The sequence below is a fragment of the Oncorhynchus gorbuscha genome, linkage group LG09, assembly GCF_021184085.1.
Source record: "Oncorhynchus gorbuscha isolate QuinsamMale2020 ecotype Even-year linkage group LG09, OgorEven_v1.0, whole genome shotgun sequence".
NCBI classification, from domain to species: Eukaryota; Metazoa; Chordata; class Actinopteri; order Salmoniformes; family Salmonidae; genus Oncorhynchus; species Oncorhynchus gorbuscha.
In genome coordinates, this window is record NC_060181.1 from 24,642,117 (window position 1) to 24,666,453 (window position 24,337).

A 24,337-nucleotide genomic window follows, 5' to 3' on the forward strand; every position below is an offset into this window, starting at 1 on the left:
TGAAATCCTTTTAGCCCCGTCTTTCATCGTCCCATCTGAGGCTTAGATGGTATTTAAAAAATCCTCATTGAATATGACATGGAATGGAAAATAACATGAGGATCCAGGAGAATAAGAGCGAAGGTGAGGCAACTTTTCTTGATGTTAACCTGATTGACTGCATCTACTACTGAGTATTCCAAGAATTCCAAGTCTACTTCTTTAACATACCGTACATTTCTGTTGTTGTTACGTTCTCATTTATATTCAAACATGACTAGTTTCTTCGTCCGTATGTGAAAACGTGAGTGGTTTACCATCTGGTCGTTATCATACCCATTTTATTTATTTCCACCACACCCAGCACTGGGTGAATGTAAGAGATGAATACCAGGCTTTAGCTGTGAGTTTCACTGTTGGTGCCGATATTGTGTACCAGTCCAGCCATTTTACCCTAGTTACTCCAGTTAATAATATCTCTGACTGGTCCACCTGTTGCGCGCGTGCGTGCGTGTGCGTGTTTGTCTGTGTCTGTGCGTGTGTGTGTCTGTCTGCCTGTGTGTCTGTGTGTGTCTGTCTGCCTGTGTGTCTGTCTGCCTGTGTGTGTGTGTGTGTCTGTGTGCGTGTTTGTCTGTGTGTGTCTGTGTCTGTGCGTGTGTGTGTCTGTCTGCCTGTGTGTCTGTGTGTGTCTGTCTGCCTGTGTGTCTGTCTGCCTGTGTGTGTGTCTGTGTGTGTCTGTCTGTGTGTGTGTCTGTCTGTGTGTGTGTGTGTGTGTGTGTGTGTGTGTGTGTGTGTGTGTGTGTGTAATAACAGGTCGGTGAGCTTTAACAACGCATGGTAATGTCATGTCATGTGCACTGTCTGCAAACAAAGTGGAGCCCACTAGTCTCCAGCAGTTCTTTTTTTTAAAATAAAAAGACACAGTCATATGGGTAAGAACAGTCCTTTACTTTGTCTGAGAACCCTACCGCTTTCAATAAAAGAAGTACGACATCAAACCATTTACACAAAGTACTACTGTAATTTCCAGCAGTAGGGTGCGTCAACAATTTACAGGTGAAAATGAAAGAAAAAAAAACGGACATGTCATCATCATAAGTTGCTTTATAATATATGAAATTGGAATGTTACGAAAACATGTCCAAGTAACCCTAAAAAGCCACAGATATCACATCTATATATTCATATCATAATTAATTATATAAAACAATCTACACAAAAATAGAGCCTAATATTTACAGAACAGAGAAAACGATACTATTTACAACAGCCCAAAAATGTACTTTTAAGATTAACAATAAGCAATTATATATATATATATATATAGAGAGAGAGAGAGATACTGTATATAAGGTATATAAACAGGTTGCTGTGGTGAAATAGGCGGGACCAGGAAGTGACAAATGACAACGCAAACTATCACAAAGCAGCCATCTGCAGCAGCTGTTCTTTGAACTGTTGAGCGTGGTGTGAGAGATTCGTGACTCTGTCCACCATGTCCTGCACGTAGGCTGTGTTGGGGTAGTGCAGCGCGGCCGTCTTGGTAGCTCCCACCACTGTCTTCAACAGGTCACATAGCACGTTGCTGGAGTTCATCACCCGGTTGGCCACTTCGGGCGTGGCTGCCTGCCTGGACAGGGTGTCACCGATGAACACCAGTTTGTGGGCGCTGAGGATGACGAACTTGCTGTGCGCCACGAAGATGCGCGGTGGCTGGCCGGCGCCCACGCAGCCGAAGAAAGCGTCCACTGCGTTGAGCAACGTGACAAAGTGCTGCTGGCACTGCTCCGCATAGAAGCCCAGCAGCTGACGGTCCCGCGCACACAGCTGGGCCCCGCCTTCAGCCAGGGAAGGGGAGGGAGAGGAGGAGGAGTCTGAGGGGGAGGAGGAGGGGCCTGTCGGGTGCTGGTGGGCGATCCACTGTGTGATGTCATTCTCCACTGGTTTGATCACCTCTTGCTCCAACTGTATGAACTGGTTAATCTGTGACATGAAAGAGAAAAGTCTGATCAATATTTTTGGTTCCATTTCTCAATTGTCTTAAAATGTACACAAGTAGATAAACTGTGTGGTATTATGGAGATGGGCATCTCTAATGTACACAATAAACATGATGAAAATACATCCTACATATCAATTTAATCATGGAATTCTCCTTCTTCCATAGAGAACATAATTGCAGCATGATTACAGGAGTGAAACGGTTCATCTCCTGTTCTACGGCAGTATGTTTGACTGCTCTGTCAGAGTGGGCCAGATGTGTCCTCCTGGCTCTGCTCTATTCTAGGAGGTAGGCACTGTCTCTGAACCCATGAAGGAAAGGTCATCCACTGTGAGCGTTTGAATAATATTGTATGTTCAAGAAATTATGTGTACAGTATGAAAAGTCTGTTTCAGAGTGGATACATTTCTCTGCCCACATCTCTCAGCTTTATAGAAAACCAACGTGGCGGAGCAACCGTTTTGTTGTTTTTCAAATTGAGGAGTGGGCCTTTAATACTGTAAATCTAGTGCATAGAAATAATACTAATACATGAATATGCATGATATTGAGTATGGTGGCCCAGACTGGGCAAAAGAGGAAAGAAGCCGTTACCTGTTCCTGTCCCAGCTGTAACTTGCTTTGCTTAATGATGTTCTCTTTCTCCAGGAGCTCCTTCTGCTGCCGCTCAAAGTCCTCTTTGCCCTGAGGAGAAACAAGAGTGTGACTGAGGAGAAGACCAACCAAAGCAGCAGATTCAAACAGCAGAGGGTAAGTACACGTGTAATTCCCAATGCATAACCTGCGATGCTACTCAGATTAGGATTGAAAACATAGTCCCTCTCATATAGTCCTACATATTGATGCTCAGTAAAACATTTGTATGTTAGTTATTCCTTTCTAATCTATCTGTTGTCTTCCTGGATGAACAGATGGGACTACCCAACAGGCAGATACAGCCTGGCTTTACCCACTCTTACAAAAAAGGGTTCCAAAAGGGTTCTTCGGCTGCCCCCAAAGGAGAAGCCTTTTTGGTTCCAGGTATAACTCTATTGGGTTCCATGTAGAACAATGTGAATAATTCTGCAGAAAGGGTCTTACATGGAACTCAAATGGGTTCTACCTGGAACCAAAAAGGGTTCTTTAATGGGTTCTCCTATGGGGGACAGCTGAAGAACCCTTTTAGGTTGTAGATAGCACCTTTTTCTAAGAGTGTACTGATAATGCAGCTAGCATGCTCAACACCACCTGATCAGCGTTTCCCTTAAGGTTAGATATTGTGTCAACACACTTAAGACACTGTATAGGAATCTAGTGATTCACATCTAAACTCTCATGCATAGATCAGGGATTATATGTTGATGTGAGGGGCTAACATTTGACCTAGCTACCGTTTGTCTTACCATCTAAATTGAATGCTCGACTGTAAGTCGCTCTGGATAAGTGTCTGCTTAATGACCAACGTTTTGTCTACAGTAAATATAACATCTGTGTGGTAGGTCAGGCTAGAGTCAGAGTCAAACATACCTGCAGATGGACGTAGTCATAGTCCTCCATCCAGCTCTTCACACATTTCTCACTATTGTTCATGTTGCCTTTGTCTTGGTTGGAGGGCACAGGAAAGGGCTTGGTCTGGCCTACGTAGTTGTCGCTGTCCGAGGACGGGGAGGTGAGAGGATGGATGACGGCTTCCTCTGGCGTGCCCCCCCTGGGGTAGGAGGACCCATTCCTGGTTGGCGTCCGCCTGAAGAGCAGCTCAGCGTTACCCCCCACGGAGGAGGCCAGCTGTTTGGCATCGTCGGGCACCGTCCTGGAAACCATAACGAAGCGGTCCAGGTTGTCACTCTTAATCTGGTGCTTGGTGCTGCTGGAGGTGGCCAGGGCGTTGAGGGCCCAGCCGCAGTTCTCCAGGCTCTGGTAGGTCTGCAGGATGATCTGCTGGGAGTCCTCCAGCCTTCCCAGCTGCCTCCTCAGCTTACTGTGTAGGCTGGGGTCTGACAGGGCCGTGGCGTTGGCCACAGCACCCCTGCCAAATACCACAAAGTCTGCCAGGGCTGCCCGTACCCTGTCCAGCATGGTGCGCACCTCGTTGGTGTGGCGCTCCATGAAGGGGTAAGTCCTCCAGTGGGAGGAGGAGGTCAGGGTCTGCAGGGCCCCCACAGAGGCCTCCACGGCCTGATGCAGGCGGTACAGCCTCTGGACTGCCTGGTCCACATCTAGGGCCAGCCGGCCCTCAGCGCTGGAGACCGTGGAGGTGGAAGAGGTGGACATGGAGCTGCGTGTGGAGCCCGTGCTGGAGAAGGACAGGCGGTTCACCCCGTCTGTCATGTCCCCCAGAGCAGGTGGGATGTCATATACGCCCTGGCCCTTCTCCCTGTCCCTGTCCCTCTCCTGGGGGGGTGGAGCGGTGCTGGGAGGGGGGCTGCTGCATCCCCCTGGGGATATCATACAGATCGCCACAAGGCCCCGCCCCTGAGAGCTGGTGGGCGGGGGGCGGCACGTCGTAGATGCCTTCGTTGTCGCTGGCGACAGGGCGTTGGAGGTGGTGGGGTCCGATTGGCTCGGAGCTGGGGGGAAAGTCATAATTGGACTGGGGGGGACGGGGAGGGTTTGGTGAGGGTGGGTGGGGGTACGTCGTAGATGCCCTCCTGTTGTTTGTGTTGTTTGAGAGGTTGGGGGAAATCGTAGTTTCCCTCCTGGAGGGCTGGGGTGATCCGGCAGGGAGGCACAGAGTACACCTGTACAGAAAAGACAAGCGTTTGGATGAGTGCCTCATAGACTACAGTATTTAAAAAACATGTATTTCACCTTTATTTAACTAGGCAAGTCAGTTAAGAACAAATTCTTATTTACAATGACGGCCTACAGTAAGGAGGGGAGTAGACAGCGCATCTTCCAGCATGCAACAATGAGTCATAGCTACAGAAATACAGCTTACCAAATCAATAACAAACCGGCTTTGCACCACATTATTTCAATTAGATATTGAGGAACTGACGGAACCGACTGTTTCGGTTGATACTATATTTGCAAACCACAGTGCTCAGCTTCCTATTCCTTCACCATAACTCAGTATCAGCCTGAATATGGCAAAACGCATAAGCAATAAACATCTAGTATTGTCCTGACAGTGTGGAATATGGATTGTGACGTAAATGGCACGTAGCGTGAAAGCGGAGCTGGATAAATAAAAAGAGTGGGCTGTAAGTGATTTGAGTCAGCCTTGAAATGTGCTCCTCACTGCGAGACAGCCCGAACCCAACCGCGATGCAAATAACGGGTTCCCACATATTTCACGTTATTACAAACAAACTGATGGCCCTAAGCCTTAGCTGGGCCTAGAACACTGTATCCAGGGTGTAATGTAAGATGCCCCAGACTACATCCCAAATGGCACCCTATTCCCTACAAAGTGCACTCATTTTGACCAGAGCCCTATGGGGCCTGGATAAAAGTAGTGCACTATATAGGGTGCCATTTGGGATATATCCCCAGAGATGTAATAATTTAGTCCTTGACTTCCCTGCTGGAGTGTTAACAGACAGAGAGAATGCTACTCAGCGAGTTTTGCTCGAACACTATTGGCAGACAACACTTTCTTTTAGGGAACCGCGAAAATGTAATAAATATGATAATTTGACATATTATTAATTTATTACCATGCAATTAAGAGGGATACTAGAGCATGTGTCAATAAATAAAAGTAAAATGTTTTCCGGACCTAAATGGCTACCGCTTCCTTTTGACTTTATTAGAATGTAGAATGACCAGGTTATAAACCTTCTATATGTGGTCTCAGTGTGGTTAGTGTTTCTCTGTGTAGTTTGAATGGTCTGACATACCCTTTGCGTAGAGGGAGGGATATCGTAAACCCCTTGTGTCCGCGGGTCCATCTGAGTGGATTGGGGAACATCATAGACTCCTCCTTGGGAGGGAGAATTGCAATGTTGTCCAGGAAAAGGCGATCCCATAATTTTCCCAGGAGGAATGTCATACACCTGGAAAACAGAGTGACATTCCAAAATCAGGATACCATAGATTACATCGAATGGCAGAAACAGCTAAGTAAAATACTGAGGCTGTGTCTCAAATGGCTCCCTGTTCCTTATATAGTGCACTATTTTTGGCCAGGGCCCTGGGGTGCCATGTCAGACAAAGCCACAGTGTTTCATACAAAGTAGCTAACTGCATAGAGAATAGGGTGCCATTTTAGATTTTCCCTGATGGATTGACATAAGAAGTTCTATGTTATGTGTAGAGGTAGAGACACTTACCCCCTGTGGTCTCATGGGAGGAACGTCATAGAGGTCCTGTTGGGTGTGCTGGCCAGGGCTGTAGGCGTACGACTGTCCCACTTGTGTTGGGGTCACCACCTGTCCACACCAGGACACACACAAGAAACAACACTATAAGGACCTCTGTCTCGACAACTGGTTCATGACAGTTCCACAACAGTGAAAAGTCTTACAAATTACACACAGTACACACAATTCACCTCATACCTCCTATGACTTGTTACTGCAGGCCCTGAGTCATTCTGACTAATCCTATTTATCTCTCTCTCGTGGCTCCCATAGTTGGTCTGTATTCATTAGTGCACATTGAAACGCAAAACGAAAAGCAGCGTTTCTTATTGGAAATGTTCAGGTAGTCCCTCCCTGGACTCCCTTGAAGTATTCTTCTGTTTGGTGCCTAGTGAATACGACCCTGTTCTCTCTGGGTACATCCCAAATGGAAACCTATTCCCAATAGGATGCTATTTGGGATGCAGCCATGTAACCGTGAAATTGGGGACTGAGCTGTCATGAGGTGTGGTGCTGCGAGAGAACAGATGTCCCAGAAACATGGGTGTCACATTGGCTCCTCAGGAGAAGGGAGGCGAGAAAGAAAGGAACAGACCGCTTTTTCCTCCCCTTTCCATCACTTTTTTACTCGTGTCACATTCCTCCACCTCTCTCTTTCCCGTAAGTGTTAATCACCCTCCCAATCTCTCTTTCTCCCTCCCATACCTCTGTCAGTTCTCTACTCTTACCCTGTATATCCCAGCCTTCCGAGCTCCAGACTTCCTCGCTGCGTCAGACAGACAGAAGAATGTACGGAATGCTCTTCCCCCTTCCCTGTATCCCGCTACCCCCTCCTCTCTCTCCCTGTCCCTTCCTCCCCCTCCATAGACACACCACCATCACCACACTGGAACATGCAGGGTTCACTGACAGGGCTGGAAAATGGGAACCATACGTATGGCTTCCTGCTCTAAAGACAGAAAGACTCCAGGGACGTAGCGAGAGGCTGCTTCCCAAATAGAACCCTATTTCATAGGGCTCTGGTCAAAAGTAGTGCACTATATATTGGGAAAAGGGTGCCATTTGGAATGCACTGAGGCTACACTGAGATCTCTATGGTCTCTTCTTTAGTCCCTGTGTAGCCACCCTAATACCTTCTCTTTTTGAGAAGTTATGAGCTGAATGATGGCATCCATAACCCCAGCATTAGACCCCATCCATCCACCAGACTAAGATGAATGTCTCAGTGGAGAGAGAAAGAGAGAGAGATACAGAGAGTGAAAGAAAGAGAGCGGTATAGAGAGATACAGAGAGAGATATATCTCACCCTCGAATATACAAGGTTTGAGGTCATCTGCCATTGGCCTAAAGAGCAGGGACCCAGACTTCATCAAAGAAACATGGTTATAAAGGAGACAGATCCAATGGTTGCCCTCTAGGTTACAAAGATATGGTAGCCCCATCCACCAAACAACCAGGTGTGAAACAGAGAAAAGACTCTAGGGGTATGGTAATTTGGTATAAAGCAGACTTAACCCACTCTATTAAATGAATCAAAACAGGAATATTTTACATCTGGCTAGAAATGAATAAGGAAATTATCTCAACAGAGCAACATTTCCGCATGTGTGTTACCTATATCCCCCCAATAGAATCCCCATACTTTAACAATGACAGCTTCTCCATCCTAGAGGGCGAGATCAACCATTTCCAGGCCCAGGGACATGTGCTAGTCTGTGGCGACCTAAATTCCAAAACGGGACAATAACCTGACACCCTCAGCACACAGGGGGACAAACACCTACCTGGAGGTGACATCCTTCCCTCCCACGTATGCCCCCCTATGCACAACTACGACAACATAACCAACAAAAACGGGTCACAACTCCTGCAGCTCTGTCAGAGGCTGGGTATGTACATAGTCAATGGTAGGCTTCGAGAGGACTCCTACGGTAGGTACACCTATAGCTCATATCTTGGCAATTGTACTATAGACTAATTTATCGCTGACCTCAACCTAGAGTCTCTTAGAGTGTTCACAGTCAGTCCATTGACACTCCTATCAGATCACAGCAAAATCACACTCTACTTGAACAGAGCTATGCTTAATCATGAGGCATCAAAGCCAAAGGAAATGAATAATATTAGGAAATGCTATAGATGGAAGGAAAGTAGTGTGGAAATCTACCAAAACAACAATTCAACCCCTTCTAGACAATTTCCTGGAAAAAAATGTTTCGCTGTAAAACTTGACAGTAGAAAATCTGAACAGTATATTTGACATATCAGCTGCCCTATCAAATCAAAACATTTCAAGCAGACAATCTAAGAAAATGTGTTTAATGAAGAATGAAAAAACTTAAGAAAGAAATTGAGAAACCGATCCAACCAAAAACATAGAGACCCAGAAAACCTGAGCCTACACCTTCACAGCACGTCAGAAATCAGCTCAATGTAATTGAAGAATCCATAGAATGTAACCCCTTCTGGGAAAATTGGAAAACTCTAAACACAACACGAAGCGTTATCTATCCAAAATGGAGATGTATGGATAAACCACTTCTCCAATATTTTTGGCTCTATAACAGAACAAACAGCAAAAACATATACATGATCAAATACAAATTTTACAATCAACTTTTAAAGACTACCAGAACCCACTGGATTCTCCAATTACATTGAATGGACTACAGGACAAAATACAAACACTGCAAACCAAAAAGCCCTAGGGGGTTGATGGTATTCTAAATTAAATGATAAAATTAACAGACCACAAATTCCAATTGGCTATACTTAAACTCTAACATCATCCTCAGCTCTGGCATATTCCCCAATATTTGGAACCAAGGACTGATCACCCCAATCCACAAAAGTTGAGACAAAATTGACCCCAATAAGTACTGCGGGATATGCGTCAACAGAAACCTCTGGAAAATCCTCTGCATTATCATTAACAGCAGACTCGTACATTTCCTCAGTGAAAACAATGTACTGAGCAAATGTCAAATTGGATTTTTACCAAACTACCGTACAACGGACCACGTATTCACCATGCACATCCTAATTGACAAACAAACAAAAACAAAGGCAAAGCCTTCTCAAGCTTTGTTGATTTCAAAAAAGCTTTAGAATCAATTTGGCATGATGACCTGCTAAACAAATTGATGGAAAGTGGTTTTGGGGGGAAAACATACAACAATTTAAAATCCATGTACACAAACAATAAGTTTGTGGTTAAAATTGGCATGAAACACACACATTTCTTTTCACAGGGCCGGGGGGTGAGACAGGGATAAGCAGCTTGAGCCCCACCCTCTTCAACATATATATCAACACATTGGCGAGAGCACTAGAACAGTCTGCAGCACCTGGTCTCACCCTACTAGAATCTGACGTGAAATGTCTACTGTTTGCTGATGATATGGTGCTTCTGTCCCCAACCAAGGAGGGCCTACAGCAGCACCTATATCGTCTGCACAGATCCGGGCCCTGAAAGTAAATCTCAGTAAGACAAAAACAATGGTGTTCCAAAAAGATTCAGTTGCCAGGACCACGAATACAAATTCCATCTAGACACCGTTGGCCTAGAGCACACAAAAAACTATACATACCTCGGCCTAAACATCCGTGCCACAGATAACTTCCACAAAGCTTTGAATGATCAGCGGGACAAGGCAAGAAGGGCCTTTATACCATCAAAGGGAACATAAAATTCAACATACCAGTTAGGATCTGGCTAAAAATACTTGAATCAGTTATAGAACCCATTGCCCTTTATGGTTGTGAGGTCTGGGGTCTGCTTACCAACCAATAATTCACAAAATGGGACAAACACCAAATTGAGACTCTGCATGCAGAATTCTGTTTACAACGTAAAACACCAAATAATGCATGCAGAGCAGTATTAGGCCGATACCCGCTAATGATCAAAATCCAGAAAAGAGCCATTACATTCTACAACCACCTAAAAGGAAGCGATTCCCAAACCTTCCATAACAAAGCCATTACCTACAGAGAAATTAACCTGGAGAAGAGCCCCCTAAGCAAGCTGGTCCTGGGGCTCTGTTCACAAACACAAACAGACGCCAAGGAGCCCCAGGACAGCAACACAATTAGAACCAACCAAATCATGAGAAAACAAAAAGATAATTACTTGACACATTGGAAAGAATTGACAAAAAACAGAGCAAACTATAATGCTATTTGACCCTAAACAGAGAGTACACAGTGGCAGAATACCTGACCACTGTGACTGACCCAATATTAAGGAAATATTGACTATGTTCCGACCGTGAGCATGGCCTTGCTATTGAGAAAGGCCACACTGGCAGTCAAGGGAAGACAGGCTATGGGCACACTGCCCACAAAATGAGGTGGAAACTGAGCTGCACTTCCTAACATCCTGCTAAATGTATGACCACTGGGCAACCAGTGAAGAACAAACAATTGTAAATGCAACCCATATATATGTTTATTTATTTTTGTTACATCTGCCCCTGCCGCACCCTCTAATTCTCATCCTGTGTCTCCCTAACCTGCTGCCATTCCCCCAGTGTTATCTCCCTCTCTCTCTGTGTGTGGGTGCATGCGATTGTGTGAGTGGAGACAGGTGTGCTGGAGGCAGAGCAGATCCCCACCAGCTGCAACCTGTTTCATAATCAAGACCTCTACAAATACTCAGCCCTGCCACTTCCATGCTGCCAGATTGTAATCTCTGATCATTCCGTCCGCTCTGCCTCTGGTCCCTGTCGCTCGTCTCGTCAGTCCTGCTTCCCTGTTCAGGAACTCCGCTCTATGGCTTCCTTGGATTCCGCTCCGGACCTGCTTACCCTGCCTTCGCTCCCCTTGCCCCGGGCCTCACCCTCAATCCTTGTGTCCCGGCTACCTGTCTGAGGCTCCCCTGGCCACCCCATCTTCCCCCCGCTGTTCAATAAATACCTTAGTTACCTTATCCCTGTCTCCTCATCTGAGTCTGCACTTGGGTTCACTTGCTACGCCCCGCTTATCAATTTTTCCCTTTGTACTTTAACTATTTGCACTACGTTTCAACACTGTATATAGACATTTGAAATGTCTCTATTCTTTTGGAACTTGTGAGTGTAATATTTACTGTTTTTACTTTTTATTATTTAACTTTTGTTTATCCATTTCACTTGCATTGGCAATTTAAAGATATATTTCCCATAGAGGGAGGGAGAGATCTGTAAATACCCTCTCAGTGTAAATAAAGGTCTGTAAATACCCTCTCAGTGTAAATAAAGGTGCTCATGGTTGGGATTCCTATCCATACATACAGTTGAAGTCAGAAGTTTACATACACCTTAGCCAAATACATTTAAACTCCACCATTCTTGACATTTAATACGAGTTTTAATGACTCCAACCTAAGTGTATGTAAACTTCCGACTTCAACTGTACTTCACCCTGTAGGACCTACAGACTAAACTTTTACTCACTACAGCTTAGTGTGAGTCAACCAAGCTATGACAGACTGAAAAAAGCCATGATCCTATTATTAAGACTAGGCATGGGAACCAATAGCCATGCTACATTTGATTATTCTCACGCACACACGTGTATCTTTGATTGGGTACAAGCTCCCAGGGCATGTGTAACCAGACACACCAGCATAGCTTCCCTTTACACAACAAAGGAAAGTCCTGGACTAAAAGGTCCTTGTTGCTTTCTCTGTAGTTCCTATACTCCCTGTGGCGTGACTATGTGTGGGAAAGTTGCAGTGAATGTGCATTGCACAAAAGGAGATCTCTGTTTTTGAGTTACCCTCTCTCACACACAGTCCAGAGAATGCTAACATGGTACTACCTATGAAAGACAGAAAACCACAGTGACCAATCTGGCTCCTCAACAGGTGCATGTCAGGGTATGTCCCGAATGGCACCCTATCCATTTTGTAGTGCACTACTTTTGACCAGAGCCTTTTGGGCCCTGGTCAAAACAAGTAGTGCACTATAAAGGGAATAGGTTGCCATTCCTTGACGCAGACAGCCACTCTCTACTCCACTCTTCCTATAACGGGGTCTTGTCATTCACTGCCAGACAAACACTGCTCATTTATTTCCCTTCTGCACTCACTGTTTACCCAGCAGGCTTTGCCGCTGCGGCGGGCTCTGCCGGGGTACTTGGCGCTCCTAATGGTGGTTGGGTAAATATTGACCTGACTGGTTCCTTTATGGGGATGGGCAGGTGAACGGCGGCATCAGAAAATACAGTCTTGGTGGGTGAGTGCTGATGACATCATATATGCCAGGGACTGGGTAAATACTTGTTCCCACTCAGGTGATGGGATCTGTCCCAAATGGCACCCTATTCCCTATATACTGTAGTACACTACTTTTGACCAGAGCCCAGAGGGAATTGGGTTCCGTTTGGGATGCAGACAGGCTCTTTAGGTGGATTCTATCATGGACTAGTCACACAGGACTGTGGGTGACTACGGAAGGATCAGGTTCAAAATGGTGTCCCCAAGGTGCTGCATGCATTGTTGGGATAGTACTGGGTTGTTCTGAGTGACTCATTATTCTTTCAGCCCACACCACATTTACTTTAATGTGCTGACAGATTCTAGTTGGGACAGGTTGGGTTTTTCCCCGCATATGATTTCAGTGGTAGTCATCGTGTCATGTTGCCAACAATGACTTCATGGGTTTGATAAATACATACATAGCCTAGTATTTTAAGTAGATTTAAAATGTCCTTGTCAACTGTTCACTACGACTTTGACCTTTATAAGTCAACCCTGCATTGTGATGACAGTGCTGCTTCAGCTCTGAAAGAAAGCTAGTTTGAGTGTGAATGTTTGTGTGGGTTTGTGTGTGTGAACACTGGAAGGTGTGAGCGTAGGTGTAGAAAGGCACACTACGTTGTCATTTCACACGCTGATGACTTGATGACACATGCCAACGGTGGCCAGATCACCCTAATGGTGACAATCATATTGCCAGGCAGCCATTGACCCCTGTTAGAACTGGATGGGGTGATTCCATCCATCCATTCCTCCCTATATCGCCATCCTGACATCACCACTGTGCCCTTACCCACTCCCCAGTGTGTGTATGTGTGTGTGTGTGTGTGTGTGTGGCTGCTGCTGACACAGTAAAGCCACCATTCTCTCATATAACTTCCCCGCCCCATCCCTCCTTCATCCCCCTTCATCCCTCCCTTCACCCCCCATCTTCTCATTAGCAATTGTCAACACAATGGTGTTGCTTCAGCTTTCAGTCACTGAGGGTGGGCAGAAGCCACACAGGGAGCCTTGTCAGTACCAGGGAAATTCAATCCGTTGCCACCCAATACACATTATTAATGGTATGACTAATAGCGTGTAGGAGAGTGGCATTAGTGATGTTATTCTTTGTAAGTCACTCAAAAGGGAAGGGGTGTGGCAGAGTTCCTATAATAGCCTTTCAAGAGGGCACCTTGGTTTACAGAGGGCACCTGTCGTGCTGAATCATGGGCTGCGTCCCAAATGACACCCTATTCCCTACGTAGTGCACCGGTTGAATGTAATGCACTACATAGGGAATAGGGTGCCATTTGGGATGCTACCCTTGTCCTCTTGGTTTCAAGGGGATTTCAAGGGGCCACCTGTGGTTGCTGACTCACAGTCGTATAGCTTTACAGTGTTATTATAGGTTATTTCTCAACAACGTTCACTTCAGCTGAACACTAATGTTCCCTTCCACAGCTCAGAGCGACGGTGGCCTATATAACATGGCAAACTAATTAATGCAGGTAATTACGTGGCCAATCCCACGAGGCCTCGATCTCCATGATGACGATGTGACCATGTGGTCAAAGCCAAGTAAAGATCGGGCTTTACCAGGGGCGCTAAAAGAGCCCTCACACACACACTTATGCACACATGCTCACTGATTCCATCGCTAATAAGGATCATCTTCTATTCCCTCTGATCAAAGACTTTTAAAATCTCAAAATTGGCAGAAATTATACTAATAGGGGTAGTGTTAATGATGGAACGGCCATTTCCTGTTTACTTTCCAGGAATTTATTCATTATTAAGATGTCCTTTTTGATTTGTGAGAAAGTGAAAAAGCGGGGAGAAGGGAGACGTAGAATGTGACCTACTAGCTGTCCCTGTCAGCATAGATTTTAAACCGGGGGAAATGGAGTTACCTATCAGACAAACATTTCCTGTCCTCTCTTTCTCCCTCCACACTTTCTCTCCACTTTCTTACTCCTTGGCACTGCAGAAAGAGCATTTTTTCTTCTATCTTTACTTTTCTGGAAGGGTCTCTCTCTCTATCTCTGTTGGTGTGCGGCAGATGGACACCAACACCAACATGGACACCAATTCCCTTTGATACAATGGGATTTATGACCTTGCCCTGGGTCAAATTACACAGGCCAGTGATTCGTCACCGTGGCGACAATAGAGAGCAGACACGTGTCTAAAGGAGGGAGCCCAACAGGAAGGAATAATTCATTTTCTACACATGATTAGAGGGAGAAAATACTTCGGCATCCCAAATGGCACCCTATTCCATATAGAGTGCACTACTTTTGATCAGGGCCAAAGGGCTCTGGTCAAAAGTAGTCAAGCAATGTCTTGCAAACCTCACAAACAAGCCAATTATTGGAGCTTAACCTGGTTACCTCCACTCTAACGGCCAACTCAGTTACCCAAGCAGTTCACTTCCTCAATCCTCTGTGACTTGTGGGAGTTTATTAACTCAGTCGCACTGTGTTTCTTACTGTTGATCACAGTCCACGTCAGCGAATGATAGGATCTCTACATGTGTATAAGACAGAGACAGGAAGTGGCCATAGAAGGAGTGAGCCTTGTCTTGCTGAGGCAGGATGTGAGGAAGAGGACTGGTAGGAGTAGATAAGAGGCTCGGCGGGGCCTTTGAACACAGAGAGAGAAACAGACGCACCTTTGAGAATCAGAAGAACCAGGGCCAGTGACTGATGATAAAACTGCCATCTAACACCAGTGTGACAAAGGATCGTGCAAGGCAGCTCCTGGTCTCTGTGAGGGGCTCTTTGTGTGGCAGAGAGCCCCAAGGGCTCCCAGCTTCGGGCCAGCTATGGGCCAACACTGGGGCCTTGAATGGGGCAGCTGTGGTTGGGGCGCTTTAGCTCACCCTCTCTGAAGGGTTACACAAGGACAGGCAGCCAGGGCCACAGCACAAACTGAGTAGCCTGAGAGAGATAGCTAGAGCCAGTGCCAAACCTCAGTGTGCATTTATATACCAAAGCCCTACGTCACATGAATATAAAATAACCAGTCGCTGATCTGAAATTTCACAGAGGGGTTGGCACACACACACACACACACACACACACACACACACACACACACACACACACACACACACACACACACACACACACACACACACACACACACACACACACACACACACACACACACACACACACACACACACACACACACACACACACATAAAATTAGTTCCGTTTATCCAGATCCCTATGAGCTTCCGCACATGCAGCAGCTACTCTTCCTGGGGTCCACATAACATTTACAAATGCATGTCAAAGTACAGACAGTTATAGACAAGAAGAACAGATATTACATTTCATTCAAAATTATTTTAAAAAGATAGATATAGGAATGACACCAAGAAACAACAAAAATACTATTTACAAACTATTTATATATACATATTCATATTCTTAAATTCAGTACAGTTAAATGGATCTTTAGAGAGAGCAGAGGCGCTGTGATACAACATTTTTATTATCTGTTTTTTAAAGCTAAACTTGCATCTTGCCTGAGTAACAAAGCTGTGTCCTTTCACAGCTGTGACATGTCGACACATGGTGATTTTGGTGGGATATGAGAGGGGCTTCTCAGTATAGGAGGCTGTCTGCCTCAATGCCCATAATCATTTGACTCCTTGAAAGGAGGAAGTGTGTGTGTGTGTGTGTGTGTGTGTGTGTGTGTGTGTGTGTGTGTGTGCGTGCGTGTGTGTGTGCGTGCGTGCGTGCGTGCGTGCGTGCGTGCTTGTGCGTGTGCGTGTGCGTGTGTGCTTGGCAACCAGGAAATCCCCCTAACCTCCCTTTTAACCAGCTTAATTAGCCAGAACACCACACCTGAACAGCCCTTAATGCAGTAACCACTCAGCCAGTCAACAACAGAGCTGGCCTGCCTCTTTCTTCATCAACCTAGACCAGGGTAATGTCCCAAATGGCACCCTATTACCTATTGGCTAGTCAAAAGTAGTGCACTATATAGGGGATAGGGTGACATTTGGGCCAAGCACAGCTCGGTGTTGGCAAATCAGTGAGTCACTCAGAACTCAGTGGAAAACAACACAACACTGTCTGTCTGGACTCCACAGAGCACACAGAGGCATCCGTTGCGGCTTTCTTTAATGGCCAGTATTCAGGAACACAGCTAAAATCTGCAGTGGCACCACTTTGCTATACACAGATTGCACTTTTCGACATTGACACAGTCTAAATTTAATCTCAAACAAGTTGATTATACATTGTAGCATGTAGACACGAGGCACATTCATATAGACTTATTTAATTGACCTTTTCACCAAAGCCTTAATTCCATTCCCTTAGTAAACTCCTTATCAGTGAGAGGGGGAGTGATAGTGATGGTAGTAGCACTGTTCTGAGTGTGATTATGGTTGTGCCTCAAATGGCACCCTACTATACCCTACGTAGTGCACTACTTTTGACCAGAGCTCTATGGGCCCTTTCAGACGGAGACTGCATGTTTGCACAGTACAGGTGGGATTGATTGACAGGCCTATCTGTTCTGAGCTAGTGTCTCTGTTCTCTGAGTCTCTTGCTCAGGCCCCTGGTGCCTCCTGATTGGCTGACTGGCTTATCGCAGCTCCATTCCTGGATCTGAAGTGTATCCCAAACGGCACCCTATTCCCAACATAGTGCACTACTTTTGACCATGGGCCTTGGTCAAAAGTAGTGCACTATAAATGGAATAGGGTGCCATTTGGAATGCATAGCTAAGCTCCAGGCGCCTGCTCCCTATTTACCCCACAAACACACACCTTAGTTTGGTAATGTCTCTGTTAAGTCATGCCTTCCTGTTGAAAATACCCCCGGATAGAAGAAATACCACCAGGATATAATTAATTTCTCTCTGTTAAGGGAATGGAATAGAGTGTCTTATCCATTTTTTAAAGATTTTGAATAAACAAGAAAAAAAAAAAAAATATATATATATATATATATATATTTGACATAACTTCCAGTGATGTACCTCCACCACTCCCTTTCCATTGACTTCCATATGCTGTAATTTTTTAAAAATGTTTTAAATGCGATGTGAAACTGCTTGGAAACTACCTCAGAGAAACGGCCAGATACAGTGCATTCGGAAAGTATTCAGACCCCTTAACTTTTTCCACATGTTGTTACGTTACAGCCTTCTGACCATAAGGCGCGACAGAGGGTAGTGCGAACGGCCCAGTACGTCACTGGGGCCAAGCTTCCTGCCATCCAGGACCTATACAAGAGGCGTGTCAGAGGAAAGCCCATAAAAATCAGAGACTCCATTCACAAGTTATAGACTGTTTTCTCTGCTACCGCACGGTAAGCGGTGCCAGAGTGACAAATCTAGGTACATAGCCTCGTTATTGTCATTCTTATTGTGTTACTTTTTATCTTAACTTTTTATTTTTGTCTACTTGGTAAATATTTTCTTAACTCTTCTTGAACTGCACTGTTGGTTAAGGGCTTGTAAGTAAGGATTTCACAGTAAAGTCTACACTTGTTGTATTCGGCGCATGTGACAAAGTTTGAGTTGATTTGATTTATTCTAAAATGGATAAAACATTTTTTTTTTAATCCTCATCAATCTACACACAATACCCCATAATGACAAAGCAAAAACAGTTGTTTTCTTTACCTTCCAGAAGGACAACCATCTCTGCAGCACTCTACCAATCAGGCCTTTATGATAGAGTGGCCAGATGGAAGCCACTCCTCAGTAAAAGGCACATGACAGCCTGCTTGGAGTTTTCCAAAAGGCCCCTAAAGACTCTCAGACCATGAGAAACAAGATTCTCTGGTCTGATGAAACCAAGATTGAACTTTTTGGCCTGAATGCCAAGCGTCACTTCTGGGGGAAACCTGGCATCACCCCTACAGTGAAGCATGGTGGTGGCAGCATCATGCTGTGGGGATGTTTTTCAGCAGCAGGGACTGGGAAACTAGTCAGGATCGAGGGAAAGATGAACGGAGCAAAGTACAGAGAGATCCTTGATGAAAATCTGCTCCAGAACGCTCAGGACCTCAGAATGTGGCGAAGGTTCACCTTCCAACAGGACAATGACCCTAAGCACAATGCCAAGATAATGCAGGAGAGGCTTCTGGACAAGTCTCTGAATGTCCTTGAGTGACCCAGCCAGAGCCCGGACTTGAACCTGATCAAAAATCTCTGGAGAGACCTGAAAATAGCTGTGCAGCGATGGTCCCAATCCAACCTGACAGGGCTTGAGAGGATCTGCAGAGAAGAATAGGAAAAACTCCCAAATACAGGTGTGCCAAGCTTGTATAGTTATACCCAAGAAGACTCGAGGCTGTAATCGCTGCCAAAGGTGCTTCAACAATGTACTGAGTCTGAATACTTATGTAAATGTGATATTTCATTTTTTAAATGTATTTATTTATTTTTAGTTACTTATTTACCATTTTCCTCTAAAATGTCTAAAGACCTATTTTTGCTTTGTCGTTATGGGGTATTGTGTGTAGATTGATGATATTTGTATTTTTTTTAAAATTAATTTTAGAATAGGGTTGTTACGTAACAAAATGTGGAAAAAGTCAAGGGGTCTGAATACTTTTCCGAATGCACTGTATGTATTTATGTGCTTTTATTGATATACTGTAGCGTATAGGTTATTACACTACAGAAATACACAGCTATACTGTACCGTATGGAACATAAATAGACATATAGACGACTGGTGAATCCATTTGCACTGGGCTTGGTTGTTGTCTGTGACCTGAGTATTGTGTTTGAGTGCAGAGACCTAAGTACAGGCATTTGGTGCTGCACTGTTTGCTTTTCCACGAGTTGGGCCCCGTTCAGTGCCCTTCTGTGGCTTCCCTGGCCCTACACACAGCTCGCCAACACACAAAATAAACTAATGGGAGTCTTGCTCTCTCTATGCATAAAAGCACTGACCTGTTCTGTGGTGAACTAACATCAGGGCACACCCTGTCCACATTTCATTTACATTTGCAGCCCTGCAATCTCTCTGGCCTGTGACTATGTCTATGTAATGACTTCCATAAGACAGGTCTGAGGCCAGTGGCGTTGCAGGAGAACAGAACGGCCCATGGTTTAAACTGTAAAGCTCCAAGCCCTGTAGTATTTAATGTCTCATGTGTCTGCTGGTGTTTATGGGGTTTTCAATCCCCTTTGATAATCCCAGAACCCTGAGGTCAGGGGACCAGCTTTAGCTGAGCAGTAACTCTCTCTCTCTCTCTCTCTCTCTCTCTCTCTCTCTCTGTCTCTCTGTCTCTCTCTCTCTGAAATAAATAATAAAACATTTTTAGGGGGTAGATCATTTCTAATCCCCCATATATTTTTGGGGTAAATATATATATTTATATATACACATACATACAAATACACATGGAGGGTTTGTATTTTGTCCTGTAGTTCATTCAAAGTAATTGGAGAATCCAGTGGGTTCTGGTAGTCCTAAATAGTTGATTCCAAGATTTGATCATGATAGATAACTCTTCGTGTTGTTGTTTGTTTTCCCAGAAGTGGTTACATTCAATGGATTCTTCAATTACATTGAGCTGATTTCTGATGTGCTGTTTCTTCTTTTTCCATAGTGTATTTCTGTATTGTTTTAGTCATTCACCATAGTGACGGTGTAGGCTCAGATTTTTCTGGGTCCTCTCTCTCTCTCTCTCTCTCTCTCTCTCTCTCTCCAACCCTCTGTCTCTCCAGGTCTCTTACCTTGCTGGGGGTGTTGTCTGCAGCCAGGACGCTCCTCTGTGGAGGGACCTGGTAGACATCCTGCCCTGGAGGCACCTGGTAGATGCCCTGATGACCCGGGCTCTGGGAGGGCGGCACCTGGTACAGCCCCTGGGACGAAGACACGCCCACCTTCTGCTGGTAGGCTGAGCCCGTAGGTGACGATTGGGCGGCCGGGGACTGGGTGTCGAACATGGGACCAATCAGCAGCTTGAGGCGGTTGCCGGGGGCGATGCCCTGGCGCCCATGCAGCGAGCAGAGCCACCATCCCTCAAGGCCGCCCGTGTTCTGCTCAATGATCGTTAGGATGTCTCCCTTCCGGAAGGCCAACTCCTCCGGGGACTCCGGGACGTTGTCGTACAATGCCTTGGCCATCAGGTTCTACAGAGAGAAGAGAGGAAGTCAGTCTACATTTAGCAACATACAGTTTATAGTCTTTTAGCCTGCCACTGCTTAAAGGAAAGAACTGTAGGTTGGACTATATGCTAGTCTACAGTGAGCATTGAGCAACATACAGCTGAGTTTATAGCCTGGTTTTAGCCCGTCACTGCTTTTAGCAACATGTCTACAGGCTTGAGCACATGTAGTGAACATTACCGTAAACCCATCTAATACATGTAAAATGATGGTTTTCTAGTCCAGGGGTTCCCAAACTTTTTCACTTGGGGACCCCCTTCCAGCATTGGGGAACATCCCCCCTGCACACACACATCTATTATTCACATTTTTATTCAACCAGGCAAGTCAGTTAAGAACATATTCTTATTTACAATGACTGCTTACTCCAGCCAAATCCAGATGACGCTGGGCCAAATGTGCGCCGCCCTATGGGACTCCCACGGTCAGATGTGATACAGCCTGGATTCAAACCAGTTACTATAGTGACACCTCTTGCACTGAGATGCAGTGCCTTAGACTGCTGCGCCAGTCAGGAGCTTATATTTCTATGGGAACAAGCACTGTTCATAACACAAACTGTTCACACTCCTCTTTTTTTCCTGCAATTGTACACATTTTGTCATTGGGTTCAAGGAAAATGTTGCAGTTTTATTAACACACATTTCCTTACAATTCTATACATTTTGCCATGTCTAATGTGTATTCATATGATATTTGAGTGACTAGTTACAACAATATTTATGGGCTAAAAAACCTAAATAAATAAACATTTGCTGACATGGGCCAGTTGATCTGGACATTTATGTCAAGTTATAAACACAGTAGCTCTCCAAGGTATACAATGACTAACATGACAAGGGGAACTGATACACTATCCAATTTCGACATTGCACCTTGTGCATTCTACTATTACAACTTTCAAAAGTACGTATTTATGGGGGGGCACCAACCCCTCGCGCCGCCCTGAGGGAGCACTCCCCACAGTGTGGGCCCACTGTTCTAGTCCATGGGGTTGTTATGTACAGTAAGTCTTAGGGTGAACTGTCACAACTGTTCACTGTGCAACTTGCAATTACCATGCAAAATTGTATTAGGTCCCATGCCAGATGTCTTTTTGACTGATTTGATCTTGATAGGATTTTCTCATTCCTTGCTGTGTGCTCCAGGGCACGGTTACCCAACTGGTTGGTTGGTGTGCAGCGGTTAAGGATAATGGTTCCCAACCACAGCACTTGAGATACGAAACCCCCACTATTGTCTCTATAGGGGACAAGCACTTATCCCAAATTGCCTTGGTAAACACATCCATCTGAGCAAACGGACATACAGTATAGAGCAAAATAAATACATCATATAGATATATCCTCTGTGCTAGTAAAGCCACTCCAGTGGTATTACTATCTCAAAATACAACCACAAATATTATTCTCATCATCACATCCCAACCAGAGATAAACTGCCACAGAGGGACTGTCGGGATTGAGGTCACCGTGTAACACAAGTCCACCAGACTTACTGTTCATCTTAGATGTGTTTTTCTTTATTCAGTCAGTCTGCTTTACACACTGTGCTCCTGCTTTTCACTCGTTATGACACCAGAGAAGACTTAGCTGGGTTGGGCTGGGCATAGAATCTGACACCAAATCTGATACAGTACAAGACCATTCATTGCAGTAACAAACAGCTCGTTCTACAGAGCAATGAATAGAATACAAAAACATATAAGCAGTTTTTAGGGAACACGCGATGCTGTTCCTGCATATAGCCTCTCATTTAAGAAATCAGGCTCAGTCCCCTCTCTCACACACACTCTTTCTGTCTCTCGCCCTCCCAAGCACACGTTATCGGACCATTTGCTATGTCACTCGGGAAGCCTTCCTCTCAGCCTGACCGTTCCCTGAATGTTCCCTGAATGTTCCCCGACCGTTCCATGGACTTTTCCTTTTCCCCACCCACTCTGATTCACAGGGTTCCCATGTGAACCTCTACTAGACCGGTGGAATCCTTATCTCTCACTGGGCATCTGGCTTCACTAACCGTTGTGTCAGTGCCACCAACACTCACTGCACAATTACAGACCACAATTACCCCCCGTCACTTGGCTGCTTGCCTGCACGCCTGAAGCTCCGCTTCTACTTGACACCGTAATGTCACGGCATGCTGCTGGCCAATGGGAGAGGATCTGCTGGGATCTGTTCTTGTTCATTGGTAATCTGATGATGAACGTATTACTGTTTTATAAGAGGAACGGAGATAAATGCTGATTATTTTGAGTATGAACTGCCTTGTTAACCCCTAATACGAATATAGACATCTACATAAATCCAATTTCATCTTGCTAAGACAACAGTTCTATAAGTAAACTCTTGGCTATAGTGGTGTTCACGGTGCTTTTTAATATTTACTGAGTGAGGAGGACTGGAGAGGTATCATTTGTTTGAGGTCACTGCCATAACAGACATGATAACAACATCATCCTTTACAGACTGTTGATCTTCCACTAATTACACAGATTAATGTGATCATCTGCCAACACAAATGACCAGACAGTTCATTTTAGCACTTTGCTCAGCTAAGCTCTGAGAGTGTGAAGATAAGAGCAGTGAGATGCTGATGAAAAACGCTCCACTAATCCCAACACTTCCAAACCACCCATAGTCTGCTAGTGTTCATCTCTGACTGCCAGCATTCAGTTTCCTCTACTGTAGGGGTGTCAAACATATGGCCCCGTGAGGGGGTCCAATCCGGCCTGCGGGTGGTTTGAATAAATAATAATAATAAAAATGTCTACTAAGGAATGTAAAATGACTAAAACCAAATCCAACCTGTGTAGAATGATAATGGACCTACATTCATACAGTTTCTTGACTGTGTCCAGCTCGCTAATAATCACCCAAATGAAAGCTAGACAGTCAGGGAGCATCGGAAATTACAAAAATGATGGATAGAGGACTTTTTGATTGTGTTTTTGATGGTGAGAAAATATAACACAATTTCAGTGCAGCCCTTCGGTGCAAAGTTTGACACCCCTGCCCAAGTGTCAACAGCTCAGCCTCACACACATTGCAAACACAATCACACATTTTTTTCCCCCGCAGGTCTGAAGCACCACCGGGACTTACCCTGACATGACATGCTTTAAACTTATTTTCAATTGTTGTTTTTAGCCTAATATTTCATCTCAACAAGTGATCCCTTATATGAGTGATTCCATAAACCTCCATTTGTTCAAGACACTTTATCTAGATGCAGTCTCTCCCTGCTGTTTGATATCGATCATCTCTCTCTCTCCCATAGATGAACGAGACCGGGTACAGAAAAATACCTTCACAAAATGGGTCAGCAAGGTCTTGATGAAGGTAAGAGCTCTTGATGAAGGTAAGAGGTCTTGATGAAGGTAAGAGCTCTTGATGCAGGTAAGAGGTCTTGATGAAGGTAAGAGCTCTTGATGCAGGTAAGAGGTCTTGATGAAGGTAAGAGATCTTGATGAAGGTAAGATCTCTTGATGAAGGTAAGATCTCTTGATGAAAGTAAGCGCTCTTGATGAAGGTAAGAGGTCTTGATGAAGGTAAGATCTCTTGATGAAGGTAAGATCTCTTGATGAAAGTAAGCGCTCTTGATGAAGGTAAGAGGTCTTGATGAAGAGCTTGGTGAAGGTAAGAGGTCTTGATGAAGAGCTTGGTGAAGGTAAGAGGTCTTGATGAAGGTAAGATC

At 45.0% G+C, this 24,337-nt stretch overlaps 1 protein-coding gene across 1 annotated transcript in view; it reads right to left on the reverse strand.

Moving 5' to 3' along the window:
• Positions 1–906: 906 nt before the first annotated feature.
• Positions 907–24,337, reverse strand: part of LOC124043312 (enhancer of filamentation 1-like) — a 47,435-nt gene continuing 24,004 nt past the window's right edge. The window contains 8 exon segments of the mRNA XM_046361793.1: positions 907–1,962; positions 2,576–2,665; positions 3,488–4,346; positions 4,384–4,550; positions 4,552–4,698; positions 5,803–5,958; positions 6,235–6,333; positions 20,207–20,605. Of these exon segments, the coding sequence (XP_046217749.1) occupies positions 1,399–1,962; positions 2,576–2,665; positions 3,488–4,346; positions 4,384–4,550; positions 4,552–4,698; positions 5,803–5,958; positions 6,235–6,333; positions 20,207–20,605 (2,481 nt within the window). The 3' untranslated portion in view covers positions 907–1,398.